This window comes from Ictidomys tridecemlineatus, chromosome 4 (assembly GCF_052094955.1).
Source record: "Ictidomys tridecemlineatus isolate mIctTri1 chromosome 4, mIctTri1.hap1, whole genome shotgun sequence".
Classification (NCBI taxonomy): Eukaryota; Metazoa; Chordata; class Mammalia; order Rodentia; family Sciuridae; genus Ictidomys; species Ictidomys tridecemlineatus.
The window spans coordinates 157,233,779-157,258,910 of record NC_135480.1 but is presented as its reverse complement, the minus strand read 5'-3'; the positions used below and the strand labels follow the sequence as shown (position 1 = coordinate 157,258,910).

At 35.4% G+C, this 25,132-nt stretch overlaps 1 protein-coding gene across 8 annotated transcripts in view; it reads left to right on the top strand.

The window, feature by feature from the left end:
* Positions 1 to 19,611, top strand: part of Ttc39b (tetratricopeptide repeat domain 39B) — a 127,045-nt gene extending 107,434 nt beyond the window's left edge. For 7 of the 8 annotated variants that reach the window (XM_078047651.1, XM_078047654.1, XM_078047660.1 and 4 more), the window contains 3 exons: positions 4,668 to 4,785; positions 8,435 to 8,551; positions 11,871 to 19,611. In XM_078047651.1, the coding sequence (XP_077903777.1) occupies positions 4,668 to 4,785; positions 8,435 to 8,551; positions 11,871 to 11,961 (326 nt within the window). In that variant the 3' untranslated portion in view covers positions 11,962 to 19,611. Of the gene's footprint in view, positions 1 to 624; positions 1,001 to 4,667; positions 4,786 to 8,434; positions 8,552 to 11,870 lie in introns of those variants that run through there. The other variant, XM_078047653.1, reaches the window with a different exon arrangement.
* Positions 19,612 to 25,132: the final 5,521 nt, after the last annotated feature.

Here is a 25,132-nt window from a genome sequence, read left to right as displayed (position 1 = left end):
GACAGAATGACAGGGGCATCAGATATGGTGTCTGTGGCCCCAGCTCTGCAGCCCTCAGACTCTGGAAAAACACCTATTTCTTTTGAAATGAGAACACTGTTGGGCCAATGTTGCCCAGAGTTGTTTTCTTGCTCTGACATTTATAATTCTGTTTTTTTTAAAGAATTTTTTAATATTTATTTTTTAGTTTTCAGTGGACACAATATCTTTTTATCTTATTTTGTATGTGGTGCTGAGGATCGAACCCAGCGCCCCGCACATGCCAGGCGAGCGCACTACCGCTTGAGCCACATCCCCAGCCCATAATTCTGTTTTTTTAAAAAGAGGATTTATGTTTTGTTAGACAGTGCCATCAGTGATAGCCTCTATTGTGTTTCTTATCAATGCAAGACCACTTAGGTATTATCCCAAAATTATGGTCTTATCTTTTGGAATGTTATAACCACAGAAGTAAAATGGAAATTTTCCTGGTGATAAACCTGCTTAATGGGCATAGAAATTAAGGAATCTTGTATTTGTGGGAAGGGCTGTAACAGTTAACTCTTCCCTCCCTCCCTTCCTTCCTCGGGATTGAATTACTTCCTCATCCTTGTTTATTTTTTTTTTTTTTTTATCTTGAGACAGGATCTCAGTAAGTTGTCCAGGCTGATCTCAAGTTTGCAATCCTGCCTTAGCCTTCTGAGGAGCTGTGATGATAGGTGTGTGCTGCCACACCCTGTTCATTTCTCTTAGCAGGAAAAAGATGGACACTCAAGGAGCCCTGGCTCATATTCAGTAAGCTCCCCACAGTGGGGATTGAGTTATTGAAGAGGGCTGCAGGGAGGAGGACTTTTTTTTTTTTTTTTTTGTACTTGCATCTTTGTTATGAAGCTGAACTTTTTAATGAGATTTCTCTTTACAATTATTCTTTTAAACATATAATCAAACTTCTTAGGTATACATGGAAAAAGTCACCTATATTTTTGCTATGATTGTACAATTAATTTAGAATTTTTGGTATTCCATCTTGACCTTATTTTTAGAGTTACAAACATAGGTATCTAGATGTATTCTAGTCTGGAGTTTTTTTTTTTTATCTTTTAATTTAATAAATAATAAATGTTTTAAGTGTTGGTAAATGGGGTTCATTGGGACATTTAGACTGCTTTCCCCATTTATAATAATTCTAGCTTTATATTTCCATCAATAGAAGAAATAAAAAAGAATGAGAGTTGAATGAAATGACTTATCTACTAACAAGGTCAAAGTTTCAGATAAGGTAGCTATAGAGTCAGTTAGAACAAAGAGAACAATGCTGTTCTGGGGCCATAAGACCTCCCCTTCACCTTCCCCATACCAAAAGCCATCTTGGAAATATAGACCCATGGTCTTGGGTAGACTGGGGCATGGAATATCCTATCTCACAGCAGTCACATGTAGAGCTCATCTGTTGATGAGGGGTGTTACACTGCTTTCACCATGTTAAAGACAGCATGTTTAGAAAAGAAACAAAGGGTTCCTTTCTCTTGCTTCTTCTCGCCCCCTTTCACAAAAAAGTTAAAACACTTTAATCCCTTCTTGAGCTGGAGCTTAGGTAGGATAGCCAAAGTGCTGAGGTGTTCATCTTCATGGACTAAGAATTCCTTTTGGATTTCTGGATTTCTGAGTACCACGGAAATAAGCAGATGAGAAGACTTCAGAACTGGGGTCAAAAGAGGAATTCAAAGTTTGTACTTTGAATATTTATAAAGTGCTGACTATAGACTTGCTGCATGCACTTTTCAGACTTTGTATGTTTTTCTAGATATTCTGGTACTGTATTTTCTATACAGTTTTTATTAGAATTGTGATAAGAGTCCTAACATTTTTTTAACAATTATCTTTTTAAAAACTCTATTTTTAATTGTGAGTAAAAATATAAAATAAAATCTTAGTTCTTTTTAAGTATACATTTCAGGAGATTAAAGTATATTCATATCATTGTGCGAAAAACCTCTAAAACTTTTCCATACCTATAAAAAACCAACTGCTTATTCCTCCGTTTTTTCTTTCCCAGGGCAGCAACCATTCTTCCTTCTGTTACTGAGTTTGACCACTCTCGATACCACATATAAAATGGTATCATATAAGTAGTTGTCTTTTTGTGACTGCATTATTTCATTTGTGTAATATTTTTATAGTTCGTTCATGTTGTGGCATGTGCCATATTTCCTTCCTTTTGTTTATTTAGTTTTTTTTTTTTTTAATGTGGTGCTGGGAATCAAACCCAGTGCCTCAACACATGGTAGGTAAGCGCTCTACCACTGAGTCACAACCCTAGCCCGATTTCCTTCCTTTTTAAGGCAGGAATTAGCCTTAAATTAGCAATTAGCATTTCTACCTTTAATTTTGTGAGGAACTGCCTATTTTAGTCTATTTTCTGCTGCTATAAAAGAATACCAAATTGGGTGGTTCACAAAGAAAAAAATTTTTTTTTCATAGTTCTGCAGGCTAGGAAGTTCAATATCAAGTTTCTGCCATCTGGTGAGGGGCTTCATGCTGTACCGTATCATGGCAGAGGGCATCACATCGAGAGAGAGAGAGAGAGAGAGAGAGAGAGAGAGAGAGAGAGAGACAGACAGACAGACAGACCCTCTTAAAGTTCCTACCTCCCAATACCATCACAGTGACTATATTTCATTGTGGGTTGTAGAGGACATTCAAACCATAGCACCAGTGTAGCGTTTTCTTTAGTGGCTGTGTCATCTTATATTCCTGTCAGTGGCACATAAAGATTCCAGTTTCTCCTTATCCTCACCAACACTTCGTGTTTTCTACTTTTTCTTTTCTTAACAGTAGCCATTCTAATGATCTTTACTTTTTTTTTTTTAAATATCTTTGTTTTATTTATTTTTTTATGTGGTGCTGAGGATCAAACCCAGTGCTTCACATATGCGAGGCAAGTGCTCAACCACTAAGCTATACCCCCAGCCCCAGTATTTATTATTTTTAATGTGAAATAATTTCAGAAAGAAATTTTTACCTCTTTTGAGGTAGAAATTAGCATAACCTTGTATCATTTTGAAATTCAAATGAACTATATGAAAGTTCACCTTTAAAAAAATGAGATTTCAGGAACTGAGGCTGTAGCTCAGTGGCAGAGCACTTGCCTAGCATGTGTGAGGCACTGGGTTTGGTCCTTAGCACCACATAAAAATAAACAAATAAAAGCATTCTGTCCATCTACAACTACAAAAAGAAAAAAAAAAGAGATTTCATGAGATATACTTCCATAAAAGCCATTTGGGCTTTTGAACAAACTTTGTTCAAACAGTCTGACTACTTTTTATTAATTTTCCCATTGCTTTTTGAAAAAAAAAAAAAATATATATATATATATATATATATATATATTTCAACAAACATCCATGATTAGAAGCCTGGATAGATTTTTTTTTTAATAGGAAAAAATTGTCCTAAGTAAATAATAGGAAAGGTAATGTGGTGTTGGTATTGGTGGTTTTCTTAATGAATGACCTATCAGCATTTGAAAGTTAGAGGTGAATTTCAGCTGTTTTCAGCACCTAGAAACAAAGTGATCACCTTCTAGTTGGCTAAATGGCATTCTTAACCTCCTATAGACATGGAGTTTACCAACTAAAGCACCAACATGTGTCACTGGTGATTTCTGAGGTTTGTACTGAAAGCATAATTTCAATATGAGGGACTCCCAGGGCCTCATTATTTCTCTTTCCTACCCCTCCCCTCTGTTGTCACAGTCTGAAATGTGTAAATTAGCAGTCTGTCTTGGAGTGACTTCTTAGTTACATATCACTTACAAACAAAAAACAAAACAAAAGAAACCTTCAAAAGTGGTAAATCTGGAGTGGGATACCTTGTCAAATGATGTCACACACAGTATGGTTCATTCTGTTTAATATGCATTAGACTTTAGCTGTAGAAGGCAGTCATTTTCAAAAAGAAAAAAACGGTGAAAGAAAATCCTATGCATTATCTTCAAACCTTCAGAAGTTTGTGGGGATTTTTGGTGTCTTTCATGTAATTCAGAACAGTTTTGTCTAATTTTACAACATAATTTCCCCCCAAAAGAACATAACCTGGGAGAATTGATAAGTTGTAAACATAATGATCTGGAGAGGGTGTTCTACTTCCTGAATTTTTAATGGGTGCAAGGCCATCTGCTTCTCCATATGGAAGTGCTATCCTCTTTTGCATCGAAGCCAACACAGAAGCCAAAACAACAGCTTTCTTGTTCCTCCTGGTTTTACCTTTACAGAATTAATAAAGCTCTTTATTTAGAGTTTACATTTCCTGTGGTTGTAACTAAAGTCACAAAATTTGAGTGTGACCACCTGAAGCAAAATTTTAAGTGGATAGAGTGAACCCCTAAATAAAATGGTGTACTAATGTTGTAAATTCAATGTTCTCTTGATTTAAAATATTTTCATGGTGGTATTTAGTGAGGCACAACAAATGCTAAAAGCATTTTTTCTGTTTTAATTTTTGAATGATCTGTCTGAAACCTAGTAGCTTTTTGGTTTCCTCTTAATTTAAAAAGTATTTTGGGGCTGGAGGTGTAGCTCAGTGATAGAACGCTTGCTTAGCATATATGAGGCTCAAGTTTCGATCCTCAGCACCACCAAAAAAAAAAAGCAGTTCTTTTGTTTATGATTCTTGTTTGTTTTAAGACTTTAGCGACTACTCTGTAGATGACGAGTGCTTAGTGCAGTTACTTAAAGGATGCTGCCTCAAGAACCTGCAGCGGCCCATGCAAGCCGAACTGTGTTTCAATCATGTTGTAGAAAGGTAAGAACAAACAATAAAACCAACCTGAGCGCGTGTCATGCTTTCTGGAGAACTTCTGTGAGAAAAATGCAAAATACTTTAATTTCATGTCTCTTAACATTTACTTAGTGTTAACTAAGGAGAGAATCCAGCAGAGTTTTCTTTGTTCTTCACGAATAAAACTGTGGTCTAAATGAAATATGGCCTTAAGCATTTCTACTTGGTGTTTAAAAGATTACCCACAAAAACTAAATTTATGGCCTGGCTAACAGATTTCTATCCAAACTCTGACTGCAATATACTGAGAATATACAGAGTCTCTGATACTCTTTTAATTCATGTTTTTTTTTTTTTTGTCCATTTATTTATTTTGCAGATATTTGAGAACCCAGCCTGTGTCAGAGACTGTGCTGAGTCCTAGGCACTGAGAGCTGAGTAAATAGACTTGCCATTATTCTTATAATCTGGCAGGGACGAAAGATATGTGACAAGTATCATAACTTTTGTTTTTCCATTAAGGGCATTTATTTACATATAATTTTTTTCTTTTTTCTTTTTTTTATTAGTTGTTCAAAACATTACAAAGCTCTTGACATATCATATTTCATTCATTTGATTCAAATGGATTATGAACTCCCATTTTTACCCCGTATACATATTGCAGATTCACATCGGTTACACATCTACTTTTTTACATACTGCCATACTAGTGTATGTTGTATTCTGCTGCCCTTCCTATCTTCTACTATCCCCCCTCCCCTCCCCTCCCCTGCCCTCCACTCTCATCTTCTCTCTCTAACTCATCTACTGTAATTCATTTCTCTCTCTTGTTTTTTTCCCCTTTCCCCTCACTTCCTCTTATGTGTAATTTTTGTATAACAATGAGGGTCTCCTTCCTTTACCATCCAATTTCCCCTATGTCTCTCTTTCCCTCCCCCCTCTGGTCCCTGTTTAATGGTGATCTTCTTCTCATGCTTTTCCTCCCTATTCTGTTCTTAGTTGCTCTCCTTATATCAAAGATGACATTTGGCATTTGATTTTTAGGGATTGGCTAGCTTCACTTAGCATAATCTGCTCTAGTGCCATCCATTTCCCTGCAAATTCCATGATTTTGTCATTTTTTATTGCAGAGTAATACTCCATTGTGTATAAATGCCACATTTTTTTTTAATCCATTCAAAGAAACTCTAAGCAGGAAGTGTGAATCAGGTGGTATAGCGATACCAGATTTCAAACTATACTACAGAGCAATAGTAACAAAAACAGCATGGTATTGGTACCAAAACAGGCGGGTGGACCAATGGTACGGAATAGAGGACACAGAGACTAATCCACAAAGTTACAACTATCTTATATTTGATAAAGGGGCTAAAAGCATGCAATGGAGGAAGGATAGCATCTTCAACAAATGGTGCTGGGAAAACTGGAAATCCATATGCAACAAAATGAAACTGAATCCCCTTCTTTCGCCATGCACAAAAGTTAACTCAAAATGGATCAAAGAGCTTGATATCAAATCAGAGACTCTGCGTCTGATAGAAGAAAAAGTTGGCTCCGATCTACATATTGTGGGGTCTGGCTCCAAATTCCTTAATAGGACACCCATAGCACAGAGTTAATTTTTTTCAATGGCAATGATGATGAGGTCCTATTCCTACTAATCATAGAATTCAATCAAGGGTCGATGCCTGGCCCTCTTCTCTGTATTAAAATGCAAGTAACTCTAGGGATCAGACTAGTATTCATACTAAATGAGACAGGCTAAATGATACAGGAAGAGATTGGTGAGCAGTGTAGATTAGAAAGGTTGTGTGTTCTAACCACTCCTTAGCTGTAATTGATTATTGCTGTGCGTAATATGGTCTGAGTAACAATAGTCCATACCATTTTTTTTAAATGAAAAGCATAGAAGCTGGATTTTATCCAAAATATCCCAATTTTTAAATATTGTCTCAAATTTTTTGACCCAAAAGATCACAGTGCAGACCAAAAAGATCACTGCTGTAGACTACCAGGTGACATCCTGTGCCTTTCAATCATGTACCTTTCAATCCATGGACATCTGATCCCCTTCCTCCTGATAATATTTATGAGAATGTTAAAAGACTGGTGTCTATATAAGAAGAAAGAGTCAATATTTATTTCCCAAATAAGTAATATATTGTATTTAGTAAACATGTTAAAGAACTATGCACTGAGTTCTGTTTTATTGGTGCTTTTATAAGGATCAAAAAGGATGATCAGAATGATGACCCATTTGTGCTGTTTATTGAATCTCATAGTGAATTGTTTGCTTATATATTTTATTATTTTGGATTGTGAATTTACCTTCAGTTGGGTTTTTATCTTCAAATTCTTATAGTGCTCTATTAAGGAAGAGTTTCTCTAAAGTGATTTTGCTTTTATTTCTGCCAGGTGCCCTAAAGGCTTTTCTATCCCAAAGCCACTTTTATGTTAATTTCATTGCTTATAGGCTCTTGGATTATTTGGGCAATTTAAATTTGAATTGCAAGTTCATTACTCTCCCAACAAGGTATCTTTTTTCTTCCCATCAAAAGTAAAGGTCTTGCTCCTGTGAACAAAAAAATTAATAATAAAAGAGCTTTCTTAACTCTAAATGGAGTCATTTTCTTGCTCCTATGTTGGTAAGTGTGTTTCTTCCAATACACCCTTTCTCTAGAGGAATGCTCTTCTAGGATCCAAAACTTTTTTTTTTTTTTTTTTTAAGAGTGAGAGAGGGAGAGAGGAGAGAGAATTTTAATATTTATTTATTTATTTATTTTTAAAATTTTATCTGTGGACACAACATCTTTGTTTGTATGTGGTGCTGAGGATTGAACCCGGGCTGCACGCATGCCAGGCGAGCGCACTACCGCTTGAGCCACATCTCCAGCCCAGATCCAAAACTTTAAATGGAAGTTTAAGTTCTCCCTACCTGCTTTCTGTGGGCCTAAGACCTCATCTCTTGCATGCACATTAAGAACCTGGATGGTTTGGATGGAAGCAAAACCCAGGATTCATTCAGCATCATCCCACATACCTAGAGTCCTACTTTTTCAGTTCTAGTTCTATTTTTGGAATCTGAGATATTTTATTATGTTCCTTTGAGCTAAGCTATGCATTGGAAAGGGTATTACTTGTATTTTCCCCAAAGCTTCTGGATGTTTTGTAATGATAATTTTCACAATTATGAAAACAGAACTGTTGACTACTTTTTTATTGACATTCTTAAGTCTTACAAGACTTTAAAATACAAAAGGAATTGAATCATAGTTTTTAAAAAAAAGATAATAATGCAGCTTTCTTATCTCTAAATGGGATAAGAGATGAACACTTTCATGTTTGAAAGGAAGATCTTGTCATTTCTGGGGTTCATCTTTAGAGGTCTGTGTGTATTCATCTATAAAAAACTGTAAACCATCATCAGAAATAAATCATTGATCTTGGGAAAAAATTATCAGTTCTGGATTTACAGTATGGAATAAATAATGTATCAAGAGCATACAATTTATTGTCATAGTTTATTTAAAGTTCCATAACTATTTAGTACAGCTTTTTTTCGGATAATAGGCTTGATGCTTCACCTATTTTTTAAGGGATGAGGAATAAGTCTTAAAATGATATGCTTTTGTTCTGTTAAGACTTAATTGATTCTCATTTGCTCTTTCAGTGAAAAGAGGCTGAAGTATGACCACTACTTAGTGCCATTCACTCTGTTTGAGTTGGCATTTTTATATAAAAGCCAAGGGGAAATTGACAAGGCCATAAAATTCCTAGAAACTGCAAGGTAAGTGATGAAGGTAGCTCTTCTTTGATTGCTGTGTAGTTAGAAATGTCAACACCATTACAACTAAAATCAGCAGCAGTGGCCTCAGACACTTAAAGATTAATAAAGTCATGAAGAATTAGTAATAATATTACTTCTGCAAATTAGCAATAATATTGCTTTTGCTGTCTTATGCATTATGTTCATGCTTTTGCTATAATTGTGCTGTTCCCCATGCCTCACCCTGTTGCTTCTTATAGATGTGATTGTAGGTATCTGTCTCAGCGATTGCTAAATTACTGTTCTCTAAATCAGAAGTTGGAAGATTTTTATGTAAGTGGCCAAATAGTATTTTTGGCTCTATGGTGTAAGGTCTTCATTGAAACTACTCAGTTATATTAAAAATAGTCATAGAATATGATATGTAAATAAATGGATGTGTTCATATTTGAATGTTGGGTCGTAATTTGATGACCAATAGATAAAGTCATTTAAGTCATAACTATCATTTCCTTGATGAGCAACTAATCACATGAAGTTCTTTGATCTCCACCATAGTAGTTCTGAAGTATTTTTTCTTTTTATCATTTGAGCTAGACAATGACTCTTAAACTTGTGATCTTGGTCCCCTTATTTAAGGCAAAACCTTATAGTCTGTTTGCCTTGAGCATTTTGTGCCATGGAGAAGGAATGCCATAACAGCTGTAGGTCACAAATAGCCTGGGGTTTGTTGGTTCATTAATTTCTTTAAATTCAGCAAATATTGACTGAACACCTACTAAGTACCTACTAAGTACTGGTAAAAGTGCTAGAGAGACCTAGCTACAAACTATATAGGCAATGTTTCTACTTCCTTAGCTGGAGGGAGATATTAGATTAAACAATCAAGTGAGAAAAATACTAATGATATTTTTTTTTCCTGAAGTTTACAATATGATACAGGGTACTCAGATATTATTTTAGATTTTATTGTTTCTGGAAGATTTCCTTGAGGAGGTGATACTGTAATTGACATTTGTATAATTAGAGCAAGTTTTGAGAAAATCAGTCACATGAAATCACCAGAAGACTGGGCAGGAAGCATTTTTGGCAGAAGCCATAGGGGAGTTAAACTAGGTCATCAGTGATGGTTTTACTGAGATGGGGAATAGTTAGAAGAACAGGTTTGGGGAAAGAAACATACTTCTTTTGGGACCATAATACTTGGAGATGGCTGTTGAATTTCCCAGGTAGAGATATTGAGTTGGTAGTCAGATATGTAAGCATGGGTTCTCTGGTAATCAGAGCTAAATGTGGAGATTCCAAAGTCAAGATGGCACAAGATGGCAATATTTAAAGCCATCGTACTTGATAAGTTCATTTTGGGAAAGTTGCAGAGCAAGGATGGAAGTCTATCGTGGTGCCTGGGATATGCCTTCATTTTAGAGATGAACCAATAAAATTAAGAAGATTAAGATTTTAATATGAGTTAGAAAGACATCTAGGAAACCCAAGTGCTTGAAAAAAAAAATACAAATAGTCAATTCATGAGAGCAGCTGCTGAGAGGTCAAGCAACATAAGACCAAAGAAGGCCTGTCGAACTTGGCAGCATGATCATTAGTGACCTTGACAAGTGAGGTGAAAATGAAACAGAGTCGGGCTGGGGCTGGAGCTCAGTGGTAGAGCACTCGCCTAGCACATGCAGGCCCTAGGTTTGTTCCTCAGCACCACATAAAAATAAATAAATAAAATAAAGAGATTGTGTCCAACTACAACTAAAAAATAAATATTAAAAAAAGAGAAAGAAACAGCTATTGGAGGCAAGGATTTTCAATGTTTGCAAGCATTTTCTAAAAATATTTAGAGCACAGTAATAGGACAGAAGACCAGGACTTAGGGTAGCCAAGACGGACTTCTGATTAAAAAAAGAAAAAAAAAAAAAGGTTTATGTGAAAACAAGTCACTTTTAATCTGTTGAGCTGGAAATGTTGCTCAGATGTGGCATGAGGCCATGGGTTTCATCCCTAGTACTGCCTTTCTCCTCCATCCCCGACCCCCATCCCCAATTGTTGAGAGTATGATTAGACTACAAAAACTGTTGTTTCAAATATTTATTGTTTGGGTATATTTACTACTATGTAGTGTATAGTAAAAAAATTTTATAATGATGACAGTGGAAGACAAGAAAGTCCAGGAGTCCAGACTACACTTCACTTCTAAAAAGCAACCAAAAGCTACCACTAATGTCATACAGTACTGATGATAACACATTCCCTAGTAATTTTAAGACTTTCAATTAATTTCAGTTTTCTTTATGTAGTAGGAGCTCTGCAAAGTTGCCAAAAGTGGTGGCCAGACATTTAGGAATATAGTCAGGTACATCCTTTGATACACTCTGGTAAGATGTTGGTTTTAGTTTATAAATAATACATTTTATTAACCCTTAGCAAAGTTACCACCAAGCAGCCCTTAGATGTGTATAAAGTGAAAAGCTATAGAAATAAGTGCTATAGAAATAAGGCAACGTATAAAAGTAGGAGACTAAAGTTGAAGTTATTCCATTTTGTTGTTTCTTAACAGTTGTAGCAAAGGGAGGTTAACAAGAATGATCTGTCAAGTCTTAAAGTAATCTTTGCATTTTGATGGCCCTTCTGACATTGGTCTGATTATTATTTATTTTTTAAAAAATTTTTTTTTGAGAGAGAGAGAGAGAGAGAGAGAGAGAGAGAGAGAGAATTTTTTAATATTTATTTTTAGTTTTCGGCGGACACATCTTTGTTTGTATGTGGTACTGAGGATCGAACCCGGCCACATGCATACCAGGCTAGCGCGCTACGGCTTGAGCCACATCCTCAGCCCCCTGATTATTATTTAATTATTGGACAAATCATTGATATTTGCTCATTAGAATTAGAATAAGTAATTTTGGTAGTACTAAGGAATGCTGCTGTCTTTGTTGCAGGTCTTTCTTTCTAGTGGTTGATGATGTTTACCATGTTTATATGAGCCTACCTTTACATTTTCCAAATTAAAAAAAGGAAGTCAAACTATTTAGGAGTAGTTCACCAAATTTGTTAGGTCCTCCTCAAAACCTTCTTGCTAGGTTTGTGAATGGTTTGGTAATTAAGTAGAATTTTGCTACTGAAAGTATGACTGTAAATCACCACCAGGAAGCTTCTGCAAAAACAGACTTGCTATCCCCACCCCTACCTCCAGGCAGAATCTGCATTTTGCTGTGATGCTCGGTTTCGCCTATTAAAGTTTGAAAGTAAATAGCATATTGGGGAGTGGGATACAAAGAATTTCTATCCTTTGGAATACAAAGAAATTTTGACTGTATAATTTTATTGTTATCTTCAGAAACAACTACAAAGATTACTCCTTGGAGTCCAGACTACATTTCAGAATTCAGGCAGCTCTTCACCTCTGGAAAAAGCCCTCCTCGGAATGATCAGGACACAGATGATGGAATTCCCCCCAAATAGCATCGGCATCTGCTGTAGATTAGACCTTGTTATAAAGTGAGAAAGTGATCTTGTGAATAAGAGATGGAAAATTTATTTTACTGTCAATATTTTCTATCATCTGAATGGTTTACTGTTAGTCTCCATAAAAATGTTTTTATTTTTCTTCCTGTGGAATAACATTCAATAATAGCTAGAAAATTCTTATACTTTGCCTCTCCAAAAAGAATTTCACATTAGGTTTTAATTGGGGGGTGAAGAGTCTTTTTAGAGACTCATAGGTACAATAAAGACTAATTAGATTATTTATTTTTTTAATGTGGAAATTAATATTGTTTAGCAAATAACTTACAAGTTGAGCCATTTTTAGATTTGTTGTTGGTCAGTTAAGCTTAGAGATATTTTGTTGCCTAGTATTTAAATCTCAGAGGAGAAATAAATATTGCATTAGATAATTTAATGAACTTCTGAAGACTGAGAAAGACAGGCAGAGGCATAAACTTGGTTGGGATAATTACTTTGTGTTTTAAAGAGACTTGTACCTATAAAAGATTATGAAACTCCAAGTTATTGGGGTTTTACTCCTCTTATTGGTTAAAAGTTGAGAGACTCTGCTGGTTTTGAATGAATGTACTTAAGTCTATCATAAAAACAATTTTTTAAAGCTTGTGTATATAAAGGGAAGAAAAAGTCATATTTTAGAAATTATCCTTAACCTTAGTGATAAAGCCTAAAATCTAAACATTGATTATTTTTCTTATAGGAAGCAAAGTTCTTGCAGCTTTAAATGATATATAAAAATCAATAATTTTTACACTTACAATGATAAGATCTCATTTTCTAATCTCTCTAGCACTGTGATGGTTCCTTATAAATATTTGGACTGTGCTTAATCCTTTAATTGAGAAATAGGATCAAGGCAAGGAGTAGGGAAAATGCTGTAATCCTGGCTCTGCGATTGATGAACAGTTTAACAGGTGACCTTTAGGAAGTCCCTGCTCCCTGTACATCACCATGGTTTCTTCATCTATGATATGGAAAAAGGAACAGATGACTTAAAGGTCTCTTTCAGCTTTATAACTGTGTAACAGTATATTAGGTATTTTTTTCGTCAGATGTTAAATGTTTTCATCCAAACCATTCCCACCTACAGCATGTTTTATTTTTCAGTCATCACCATTCCTTGCCCATATGTATGTGTTGTGGCTAAGGACCAGCTTTCATCTAGAATGAAGAAAAGCAGTTCATGAATCTATGAGTCTGGGTTTCGTTCCATTTCTTTTTTGAATAAGGGAGCTTGTCCTGGAAACCTCTTCATTTTCACAGAAAGAGCCTCAGATTGGGAGTCCTTTTCTGTTGGTTAATCATGCCATGATATTGGAGAAAGTGGCTTATACTTTCTGGGACTCAGTTTTCCCAGTGGGAATAGCAAAGTAGTACTTGGTGCTTCTGAGGACTTAATTAGATAATGCTTATGGAAGCATTTTGTAAACCCTGAAAGGCTATATGAATATGAGTAGTTGTAATAATTATGGTTTTTAATGCACTGATTATAGTGTAAACAAAAATATTGGCTGAGTCTATGGTCTCTGCTGTAAAATGAAAGAAGTATGGAAATTTGAAAACCATTAAATTTATTCATGCATTTAGCACTGATAGTAGCCCATATAATGAATTTCTTCCTAGCTCTCCCCTGTTACAGAACTCTTTCCCTAGCAGGAATTTGGTGATGTTTTCTTTAAGGTGCAAATTCTTGACCAATGAAGATGTTATTTCCAATGGAAGATAATTAATACAAGTCAAGTCAGAATACTGCTTCTTTAGATAGTATGGTAGCAGATATCAATATGTGCTATCAATATAAATTATATAATTACTTTAGGTACAGACTGAAAAGGAAATAAATCAACTCATTATTTACTATAATTAGTAGTAAAAAACATGTTCATTAATTATTTTACTTTGAAAAAAGTTTATAAATTCTTTAGGAGAGCTTTGGTAGCAATATACTCTTATTTTTGTGAGAAGCTGCAAGTCAATAAAAAATATTCTTCTGGTATAAAATGAAGAAATCTTAATCTAACAGTGGCTATTTTAATTGTAGCTACATTATCAAATACAAAAGAAATTCATCTGTCCCAATTAAAATTTTCCTGCTATTTTCTTTCTTTTTATATTTTCTATCTAGTGCATTCATAATGAAGTACTATAATAGCATTAGTTCTGCTATATTTGTTTTCTTTCATGCCTAAGATTTTGTGCTGGCACCAATTTCTTGACATCAGCTGATATTGTATTTTTGGAGTTATTTTGTAATTCAGGGTGTTATATGAAGTGACATTGCTTAATCTTTTGAGAGGCATGTGTGACGACATTGAATTTCTGATGTGTCTGACAATGTAATTTATGTAATACCTCATAAAATTGCCTTTTTTCCCCTTTTTAATGGAGAGGGAGTGTTCTGAGTGGTGAATTGTAAATTTTTAAAATTTGTTCTAATTAGTTATACATGACAGTAGAATGCAGTTTGACACATCATACATAAATGGACTATATATACCTTCTTATTCTTTTCATTGTACATGATGTAGAATCACACTAGTCACGTAGTCATATATGCACATAGAATAATAATGTCCAATTCATTCTACTATTCTGCCTACCCCCAATGCTCCCTTCCCTTCCCTCCCCTCACTACCCTCTGCCTAATCCAAAGTACCTCTATTTTTCCCAAGATCCTCTCTCCTTCTTGTGAATTAGCATCTGCATATCAGAGAAAACATTCTGCCTTTGGTTTTTGGGGATTGGCTTATTTTGATTAGCTTGATATTCTCTGGCACCATCCATTTACCAGCAAATGCCATCAATTTTTTTTCTGTTTTTTGTTTTTGGTACCGGGGACTGAACTCAGGGGTATTCAACAACTGAGCCACATCCCCAGCCCTATTTTGCATTTTATTTAGAGACAGAGTCTCACTGAATTGCTTAGTGCTTCACTTTTGCTCAGGCTGGCTTTGAACTCAAGATACTCCTGCCACAGTCTCCCAGCCACTGGGATTGCAGGCATGCATCACCACTCCCGGCTTAATGCCATCATTTCATTCTTCTTCATTAAGGCTGAGTAATATTCCATTGTGATATGTACTACATTTTCTTTATCCATTTATCTGTTGAAGGGCATCTAGGTTGGTTATTGTGAGTTGATCTGCTTTAAACATTGACATGGCTGTGTCACTCTAGTATGCTGATTTTAAGTCTTTTTTTGGGGGGGGGGTAATATTTATTTATTTATTTATTTTGATTTTAAGTCTTTTGGGTATAAGCCAAGGAATGGGATAGCTGGGTCAAGTGGTTTCATTCCAAATTTTCTGAGGAGTCTCCATACCGCTTTTCATATGGTTCCAACCAAGTTGAAGTTCCACCAGCAATATATGAGTGTATCTTTTCCCCCACATCCTCACCAACATTTATTGTTGCTTGTATCCTTGATAATTGCCATTCTGACTAGAGTGAGATGCATTGTATATTTAAGTAAATTTTTTGTTTCATTGGATTGGTGACAAGGCACCATTTCCATTTGGCATTTAATGATAGATTATGTTGGCTCTTGACATTTTCTATACCCAGAGATATAAGTAGGTCCCAAGTTGTTTAGAATAAAAAGTTCATTGATTTTTCCTTCAGAGGACAGAGATGAGACAAAGTGGATAGAAGCTGTAAGGAGGTGAATTCTAGATTAATCAGTGTTAAGAAATATTTTTAATCATTAGAATGTTCCAACAGTCTTAGTCTAACTAGCTCTTTGGCATTGGGGTGAGTTTAGTAGTGCTATATGACTATAATTCCTACCTGGCATCAGTGCTTGGGCTAGTTGAATTTGAGGTCACTCTATGAGTCTTTGATCAGAGTTTCAAATCAGAGAGGTTTTGGGTATAAAGAAGAAAATGCCCCTTTAAATAAAAGTGAATGTTTCTTCTTTCAAAGGTCCTTACATTGTGATAGGCACCAACAGTATCTGCTATTGATACTCATTATGATTCTATTTCTGTCCCTTCAAAACTATTGAAGCTATTGATCTTTGTGAATAGAGGTATTTCCCCCCTTCAATGGTAAAAGCAGTAATTAAAATGTGGTCTTTATGACCAACTGGAAATTTTTCTGTAAATGATTAATTTTTTATTTATTAATTTTTTACTCTTTTTCTTTCTAGTGGGACTATCCATATTCATAAATCTTAAATATATTTAGTTAAAATGAATTAATGAAGACTCCTAGCAATTGTTTTTGAAACCCTAAGATTTTACTTTTCATTGGCCCTGGAATGGATCTGGGGACATTACCTTATCCTTTCCAGCTTTTCAACTGTAGTGGTTCTCCTTTCATACTGTTTTGTCTGGTATAATCTCCACTTGCCACCTTGTGGCCATTGAACCGTTGAAATGTCCAAGCTACACAGGATTATGCTGATTGTCACAGGCGCCTTCCTTCATACATGCTGCAGTTTTGTCTAAAGAATCCCAGGATCCTGCTTCCTGGCATTCTGGCTTTTGCTTGCTGTCTACTGTGACCACTTAGTCGCCACAGTTGCATCAGGAATTGTGTTGCAAATATCTGTGAGTTCACTTCTTCTGTTGAAGTGCCCTTAAACCTTCATTTTACTGTGTTCGTTCTTCAGATGTTCCAGGTCATTGGCATGTTTGAACGTTAGTCTCACCCCTTCCGACCCCTGCTGAGCTTATATACAAATTAAAAGTTCTTATTTTTTTAAAGTTACTGTTTTAATATGATTTTATAGACATTCCTTGATTTTCCACAAAGTGCAGCTGTTAGAATTATAGGAGAGTGAGTGACTGTCACCATTGAAATGTTAGTAGATTTCATGCGTAAAATAATAACTTATAAGATAGCATTATTCTGAAAAAATTTAGTGAACTCTTTTTAATCCCTTAAGTAGTGTTTCAACATTGACTCTCTCAACTAGCCCAATCTTACTCTTTCAAGTTTTTAGATACAAGTTAACCACTTAGAATAATTTGGCAGATTGAAATTTAAAGTTATATATAAATGCCTTTTGCCGCCTATTATTATTTTGAATGTATATAATACTTAAGCGATGTGCATGGCATATTTTTAATGTCTACACATTTCTTGATTATATAAGTCTATTGATTGCTAGACAAAACAACTTACTAGTATATAGACAATGTTTATATTGTCAGGAGTGCAGGGTTTTCTCTAAATTGTTCTTTCTCCCCTATTATTTACATTTTTTTTTTAAGTATAGGAGTTTGTTCTATAACCCTTTTGCTGCTTCCCTTGTTGGTGGTTTTCTCTTTTGTGCATTTACTGTTGGATTTAGTAATGTTAAGCTTGAAATATAATGAAAAGACATCAGAATTTATCATATCATTTGGGTTGAGCAGTTTTGTCTGATCTTGACAGACTCCCTTCCTACGAGGGAATTGTTGAAATCCATTCCAGTCTGTTTGTAAAACTTCGTCACTATAGAAAGAAATGTAAGAACAATTCCGTATGTTGGGATAGTTGAGCAGGTTCTTGGCTGAGCCATTCAGAAGGCTATGTGGATCTAGCTTCAAGGAAGTCCAAGCCCCATTCCCTCCTGTCTTCAGTGTACCTGTGACATGTGTTAACATACTAATAATACTGTGACAGGACTTTGCATGGGAAAAAAAATCAAAGCAGCTGCCTCACTGTATTTAATAAAGAATGCCTACGATGCCTGCCAATTGGATATTTTAATAGGAAAAGTCAAGATCTGTGCATACCAAACTTCAATAAGTAAAACTTGTTGAACATACAATATACTTTGTGTTGCTAATGCAGTAGTTCTTAGAAATGTATAATTTAAATGATGAATTTAAGGGATGCTGGCATATCCCATTGGGAACATTTGTTTTATTTTGCTGCTTAACATTTTCTAGCATATTGGGTTTAATTATGGTAGTCTGTTGGGTATCATTTTTGGGGAAAATAAAGGTGTTAATGTCAGTGTAACAGAACTGATAGCAAGAGAAATCGAATAAATGAGTACATTAAAGAATATTACTTATTTCATTTTTAAAGCAATTACATTATTTTGAAATTTGAAGGTATTCTCAACTTGAAGATACAACCTGTCTGCTTTGGAAATTATGCAAATATTTTAATTCATTCTTTAATGGAGCCAAATGTGCAGGAAGCAATTTTGGAGATAATAAATGAGTTTAAATAATTTCCATTAATTCACTTTTTTTCCTGAAGCAATTCATTCTTCATAGTAGACAGTTGCTTTTTGTGTAAGAAAAAATGTACACATTTTGAATCTTAGGCTGTTAGATTTAATGGCTTAAGAAAACAGCATTGTTGGGTTCTGTTTAACTGAAATTTACAGAGGGAGGGCATATGTGTTTGACTATGTGCTGTCCAGAAAAACTGTTTAATTCTCAACAATATGTTGCTTTCTTTTACTGTGTCATACAAATTCTATAAGTAAGTAGTTTATTTATTATCATTTTTTTCTTTTGCTGATTGTTGGTATCTAAACACCTAAAAGAGTACTGACTCATGTATATATTGGTGTTTTAAAATATTTATTTGCAAATGTTCATAGAACACTTAATTTTTTTGATGCAGGTTGCTGAATTATATTTAAAAGCAAATATATATATATATTTAATAAGTGAGAAGTATTATTTTCTTACTGAAATTTATTTTCCAAGGCAAATTTATTTTATACTGTTTCATTTGGGAAACTTTGCTTTCTGTCAAAACAGAAAATAAACCTGTCTTGTAGTCTGGCTACCTAGAAGCCCCTAATGTTAACTTGTACATGTAGGAGGCTTTTGAAATTATTTAATAACATTATTTTTACTTTTGTTTGAATTTAAAAAAAAAATTGAAAGCCATAGCATTTTGTAAGCCAGTTTGGAGTTTCCTGTTGAATAATCAGAGCTACATGTATGAACTTTATAGTTCAATTTTCTATTAGTAAAAATTTTCAGTATCTTACCTCTTTTTTCACCACATTTGAGCTTAATCTCCTGCCTTTCACATTCTCAGCTGTCACAGTTTTACAAAACAAAATGTTTTTAGAAATTGAAGATGTAAGAGTCTGTGTGAGATGAATGTGCCAGTAATATCCTTCTGTTGTTCAACTAGGCATTGGTCCCTGAAAGTGAAATAGATTAAAGCTGTAAAAGCATTTTATCAATACAAATCAAGAAGAAACTGTGAACTTCTTATAATTTTAATATAAGAGCTCTGTTCCCAATGAGTATTCTCTTGTTGATTGTGTTAATGTTTTGTCTGCAATTTGTAAGTTTAATGCTGATATTTGATCTACATTTTCAACATGAAGACAGCATTTCCTGTAGGCTATTTTTTTTAACCATTCAAACGTTTTTTGAAAATAGATGTCATCTTAGAAATTGCATTTTTAAGTGCAAATAAATCATCCCAAATTGCAAGTCAACATGTTTTTTTTTCATTCCTTAGTATTACAGAATATTCTGCATTATTAAATACATGTTTAAGTTGCCAGGTTTTGTTTTTCAGAATTCTGTATTTTCATATTGTTATAACTAGTTTACCTACAACATGTAATTGAATTGTTCCTTAAATAAATGACACTTGATGCATCTGCAGTTTTCTTTTAGTTGGTGTATATATAAAAACTGTATAACATATGTTTCACTGGTCTTTAATTTTCACGTGATATAGACTTAAATTTTTGTTTCTTGACAAGATTCTCCTCCCCACCACACCTCTAGTCTTAACAGTTGTGAAAGCTCTACCTTGTGCCAAATCTTAGCTGAGCCCTAGGCATGAAGAGATAAGTGGGATGGTACAGTTGTCTTGAGGGGAGAACTGCCTTCTCTTTTATCTTTTTATAATCTATTTAATAACTCAGAGATTTAAATTAGCTGCTAAAATGAACAATTTAAGGAGTCTTCAGCATTCTCTAGCATAGTGGGTAAAAGTCCTACTCTCTGGGAATCAGGAAATCTGTCTTTAAGCCTGAAGACAAGTAGGAAAGGAGGGGACACACTCTAGCCTTAATGTGGATATGACAGAGATACTTGTTCCCTCCTTAGCCTACTTGGCTATATGAGACATGTAATCTCCATCTTGAATCACTTAATTTCTCTGAACTTTGCCTAACCCCTCTGTGAAATGGGAACAATTTTACTACCTCATTCAGCTCCAAGAGGATCAGAAGAAGAGGCAAGTGAGAATCACAATGGGCTAATCTAATATAAAATACTCTTGTTCACCCCACAAACCCTTGGCTAAATCTCAGCCACCCTGCTTTACCTAATGACAAAAGAAACAGAGAAATGTAGTCTACCTGTGGTCTCAGGACTTTGTGTGCAGGAGGGAGAATGAACCAGATATTTGGTGGCTAGAAAGGCAGTCATTAATGTTGTTCATCTTGAATTTCTGGTGCTTCTCCTTTCAGACACATGTCAGGGTCGTACTTTTCTGCCCGGCTGGAAGTGGGTATGGTGCAAAACTTGCCTATCTCTGTCATATCCACATTAAGGCTAGAGTGTGTCCCCTCCTTTCCTACTTGTCATCCTTTATTCTTCTGTATGAAGAGCTTGTTAGATTTGCAAATAACATTAGTTACAACTCTTTGGTTTGAAAGGGGAGAAATGAACTGCATTTAGCTTAAAAACAAAACTTGCAAGACATATCCAGGGACAAGAATGAGGAGACCCTTAGGAAGTCTGTATATTCAGAATGGAAAAGGTTTTGAGACCTGGGGAACAATTCTCCTGTCTCTCTCTTACAATTCCTTCCTTCTGCTAATGGTTCATAGTAACCAAGGCTCTTTAATTTTTTTTTTTTTAATCATGCTCTATCACTATTTCAGGCCAGTAAGAAAGTAACTCCACATTGTTCTCATTCAGACCCCTGGACTGCCAGAGTATTCTCTATCTGGAATGAGAGGAGGAAAGGAGTATCGTGTATATGACTTGCATCTTAACCAACATACTTCCTGGCCAGACGCAGTGGAGCACTCCTGTAATCCCAGCAGGTCAGGAGACTGAGGCAGGAGGATCATGAGTTCAAAGCCTGCCCCAGCTAAAGTGAGGCACTGAGTTGCTCAGTCTCTAAATAAATACAAAATAGAGCTGAGGATGTGGCTCAGTGGTCCAGGTGCCCCAGAGTTCAATCCCAAAAACAAACAAAATACATTTCCTGTCCAAGCAAGTCTCACAGCTTTAGGCAACCTCAGCCGCCGCGCAGGAAAGTATGACCCCTACATGTGCCTGGAAGGAGAAGAACTGACTGCCTTTCTAGACACCGAATATCTGGTTCACTCGCCCTCCTACACACCAAGTGCTGACTCTGCTCCGAGAAAGACAACCCCCCCAGTCCTTTCTAGTGGAGACATGTCTGCAACATTCCTTGCAATCTTATTCCAAATCCAAATATGGCTTCAAATTGATGTGAGCATCATGAACTATGAAGCTGTTTGTCCTCTACACAAGATTTCTATATGGGTTAACAGAGGGAGGACAACCACAATGAACATGCCCACTCAGAAAGGCGGAAGGTGAAGAGTGGGAAGCAGCAAACACTAGTCTGTGACAATTCTAAAATCCCATATGTTGAGCCTCTCTACTTTGGGAGTAGGAAATGTCCTTTGATTAGACTTTCATCCCATTTCCTAGGAACATTGTCCTTATCCATTGATTTCTGGGCATCTGGTTTCACTTTCTAAGAGATTTTGAATTAAAAAAATAATAATTTCTGTGGCCCTATCTGAAGTGGTAGGGAATTTCCCCCTCAGGAACTGAGCAACTTTGTCAGCTCTTTCCTGCCTCACACTGGAGTCAAAGGATCATTTTGAGTCTCAGAAAGTCAGAACATTTCTCAGTGTGTGTTGCTCTTCAGCAGTATCATTCTCCCAAAAAACATAGTCTGCTTTTTGTTTGATTCTGTGCCGTGTGCCAAATAATCATACCACAGGGTGTTTAAAGCATTGCTCTCATTCCCATTGATAGAACTGTCTCGATATTGACTGGGGTCAGTATCATCTCTGGAACTGATTTCTGTATTAATGCACTGTGATATGCTATGGTAATAAAGCACCCTCAAGTCTAGGCAACTGAAAATTACAATCATTTATTTCTTGTTCCCATTACATGTGCATTTTCAGTCTGTAGATAATCCTGTTGTGCGTTGTGAAGGCTATTGGAAACACCACCATCTGGAATAATGCCATGGCAAAGGGGAGGGAGTTTTCGCAAATTGTATTCTGGCCTTTAAAAAAACAAACTATTGAGTTATAATTTAAGTACCATAAATTTTTAAATATACGAATCTACGTTTATTAAGTATGCTTTTGTGCAACCATCACCACAGTCCAGATTTAGAGCTCTTCCGTCACCTCCAGAGTTCCCTCATCTTTTTACTGTCAATCCCAATCCCATTCCCTAGCCCCAGGCAAACACTGACCTGGTTGTTATTATGGTTTTGCCTTCAATACAAAGTTCATATAAACGGAATCACATAATACATAGTCTTTTGTTTCTGGCTTCTTTCACTTAGCATAATGTTTTTGAGATTCATCCAAAATAGATATGTTTATGGTTCATTTTTATTTTTGAGTTATCTTCCATTGTATAAATGTATGATGTATTATCCATTCACCAGCTGATGGCATTTGGGTTATTTCCTAGATTTTGGCTTTCATGAATAACACCACTATAAATATTTGCTTAAAAGTTTTTGTTTTAGCGCATACCTGTAATCCCCAGCAACTCAGGAGGCTGAGGCAGGAGGATCATAAGTTTGGGACCAGTATCAGTAACTTATCGAAGATCTGTGCTACTTGGTGAGACTCTGTCTCAAAATTAAAAAATAAAAAGGGCTGGGGATGTGGCTCAATGGTAAAGTATGCATGGGCTCATTCCCAGTGCCAAAAAATTTTTTTTCATTGTTTTTACATAAGTTTCATTTCTCTTGAGTAGATACGCAGGAGTGGAATTCCTGGGTCATATATGGACATAGGTTTATTTAGGAAACTGCCTGTTCCTAATTGGGGCTATGAAATGTTACATCTTGCTAGCAGTGTATGAGAATTCCTGTTTCTCTACATGCTTATCAACACTTGATGATGTCATTATTTTAACAAGTTTGGTTTATGTAAAGTGATATCATGTTGAAGTTCTGGTACATTTTTAAAATTGAATTTTAATTCACATAACATAAAAGTCAATATTTTAAAGTTTACAACTCAGTGACTTTTTTATATTCACTGTTATACATCTATCACCACTATTAATCCTAGACATTTTTATTCTTCTAAAAAGAAACCTCCTACCCATTAACAGTCAATTCTGATTCCTCCTTCTTCCTTCCCCTGATTACCACTCATTAATTTCTGTTGGCATGGATGTATCTGTTCTGCACATTTCAGATAATTGGAACCATACAATATACTGCCCTTTGTATTTGGCTTCTTTTACATGGCATAATGTTTTTTGAGTTTTATCCAACTTATAGCATGGAACAGTACTTCAGTTCTTTTTATCCACTGTATAGATATACCACATTTTCTATATTCACTAGTTAAAGGACATTTGGGATATTATGAACAATGCTGCAGTGAACATTCTTGGGTAGGTTTTTGTGTGAACATTTGGTTTTAGTTTTCTTGGGTATATACCTAGAAATGGTATTTGTGAGTCATATGGACCTCTACATTTGTTTCTGAGGAACTGCCAAACTGTTTTACAAAGTAGCTATACCCTATTACAGCTCCACCAGCAAAATTTGAGGGTTCTGGTTTCTCTATATCCTCCCAATATCTGTTATTTCTCAACTTTTTATTATAGCCATCCTAGTGGGTGTGAAGTAGTATCTCATTGTGGGGGTTTGATTAAATTTCTCTAATGCCTAATGATGTTGAGCATCTTTCCACATTCCTATTCATGTATTTTCTTTGGAGAGAATGATGTATTTAAATTTTCTAATCATTTTAAAATTTATCTTTTTAAATGTTGACTTGTAGGAGTTCTTTATATATTCTAGATACTAGATCTCTATCAAATATGTGATTTGCATATATTCTGTCCTATTTCATGTTTTTTTTCATTCTCTTGATTGTGTGAGGTCCAGTTTATCTTTGGTTTGGTTCCTTGTGTTTTGGTATCATATCCAAGAAACCATTGCCTAATTTTCTAAGAGTTTATAGTTTTAGATTCTACGTTTAAGTCTTTGATCTATTTTTGTGTTATTTTTACACATGGTGTGAAGTAGGGGTCCCGTTCATTCTTTTGCATGTGGATATTTCACCATTTGTTGAGAGCATTCTGACTTACTTCATTAGTCTAAGGAAGTCATGTGATTATGCCCAATTCCAATGGGACAGGTTAAGTACAGTCTACCATATTGGTCAGTGGTTCCAGGTTCACATGTGAGAGTTCCACAGCTATCTTTCTCAGTCCAGGTTCTGAATCCTTGAAGGGGAGTTTTTATTGGTCTAGTGTAGGAGATAGGAGAGATGCTGATCCTTCCCTCAAACGGTTGTAACCCGGAAACAAGGTCATTGGGGACAAACATTGCTGCTCAAGTTCACTGCTGTGGATTGTGAGTCAGTCAGTTAAGGGGAAAGGATCTTCATGAACTTCAAAATATCGTATATGATTTTGAATGTAATTCTAGTTTATTTGAAAATTGATTTTAACTATATAATCCCCATTTGTACAAATGTTTAGCAAATAAATAAATAAATAAAGTTCTTTGTGTTTCTTATCAGACACTGTTTTCAAGCACATTGAAATACTTTTGAAGAAAACAAATATTGCTGCCTTTATGGACCTTATCTTCTAGTAGAATGAGAAGACATTAAAAATAAATATGAAAAGTAAATTATATGATGCAGGGGTTAGCGATTTAAAATCTCAGGCTGGCTGCCTAGTCTTATAAATATTTACTAGAACATAATAATGCCCATTCATTTATGTGTTATCTATGGCAGCTTTCCCACCATAATACCAGAGTTAAACAGTGACCTCATGGCTTGCAAACTTAAAATATTTATTGTCTGACCCTTGAAGAAAACATTCAGTGACCCCTCTGTAATCTGTGAATGGCTCTGTGTGCCCTGGGGTTGGGGGGAAGGAAATATGGCACTGAGTCAAG